Source organism: Phytophthora infestans, genomic scaffold, assembly GCF_000142945.1.
Source record: "Phytophthora infestans T30-4 supercont1.4492 genomic scaffold, whole genome shotgun sequence".
In the NCBI taxonomy this organism is placed as follows: domain Eukaryota; phylum Oomycota; class Peronosporomycetes; order Peronosporales; family Peronosporaceae; genus Phytophthora; species Phytophthora infestans.
Window position 1 is genome coordinate 1 of NW_003304188.1, and position 1,106 is coordinate 1,106.

Consider the following 1,106-nt stretch of genomic DNA (forward strand, 5'->3'; position numbering starts at 1 on the left):
GGAACAGCGGCGACATGAAGAATAGTACGTCCAGAACAGTGTCATTGGCCAGCTCACGAAGCTTAGGAATGGCTGGCAGTGTCACGTCTCGGATAAGTTGATCCAAACCCTCCATGTGCAGCTTCGAGTGCCACTCAATGGGCAAGAATTCCACTCGCGGTTGGCGTGTTGCCTTTTCTTTGTTGTCACCCTTCGTTTCATCGTCAGCGTCTTCACCGTTCAAGTGAGCGAAATGCGCCGAGCGGAGCGCCTCACGGTTCAACTCCCGCAGCGTCGTAGAGCAGTCAATGATGGAGCGTAACGTTACGACATTGATCAGATCGAGCGTCTTCAATGCATCACCGATTCCATGTACAATCAGTACCAGATGCTCAATCTCTTCTTCGATATCTTTGTCATCCTCCGTGATCTTCAGCGCATTGCCTGTAGCTGGATCACATTCCATGGCATCTTTCCAACGCTGCAAGGTAGTGGGATCAGCACGAACACGCGGGTTTCCTCGATACACACGACGCTTACTCGTAAATGGCGTCGTTCCAGCCAGCAAACGCTTGTACTGCATGATGTCCTGCAAGCCTTTAAACTCTACCAAATGGCCTTCCACAGGAATGCTAAGGGTGCAGTCCTTCTCAACTCGAGCTGCCAAAACCGCCTCACTTAGACCAGCACGGGAGCTAAAGAGGCCGCGCGGTTTCTGCGCCTCGATATCCATCAGTCGCTGCTTCTCCAGCGGGTAGAACCCCAAGTAATACACGAAAGCGTTCTCCAGCACAGTCGCTGCCTCTGCGTTGTATGGAGCTAGACCGTAATTGCGTTGGGCATAGACCCAACGAGAACGACACACGACAAGTTCCTCCAGCGCTGGCCAATACACCGGCGTCATTCGCATACTCTCCAAGTTTACTTCATGCCGACCTTCATCTACTAAGACGACGCTGGAAGGTCCCACGGGGCCTGAAATCTTGGTCTTTTGTTGCTGATACCATCGGTGTTTGCGTTCTAGCCGACGACTCTCGTGAGCTGGGAATTCTATCCAACCGCCTGATCCCGACACCACTGTAGTGCTGGCATTGACAGCAGAACTAGTAGACTGGCTGACTGCATTG

General features: G+C 52.5%; 1 protein-coding gene across 1 annotated transcript; it reads right to left on the reverse strand.

Annotated features, from left to right (window-relative positions):
* Positions 1 to 81: 81 nt before the first annotated feature.
* PITG_22626 (uncharacterized protein) lies at positions 82 to 889 on the reverse strand (the record flags this gene model as incomplete). The annotated part of the gene is made up of 2 exons (XM_002909656.1): positions 82 to 190; positions 264 to 889. 2 exons carry the CDS (start codon positions 887 to 889, stop codon positions 82 to 84), a joined length of 735 nt encoding a protein of 244 aa, XP_002909702.1.
* Between the last annotated feature and the right edge of the window lie 217 nt (positions 890 to 1,106).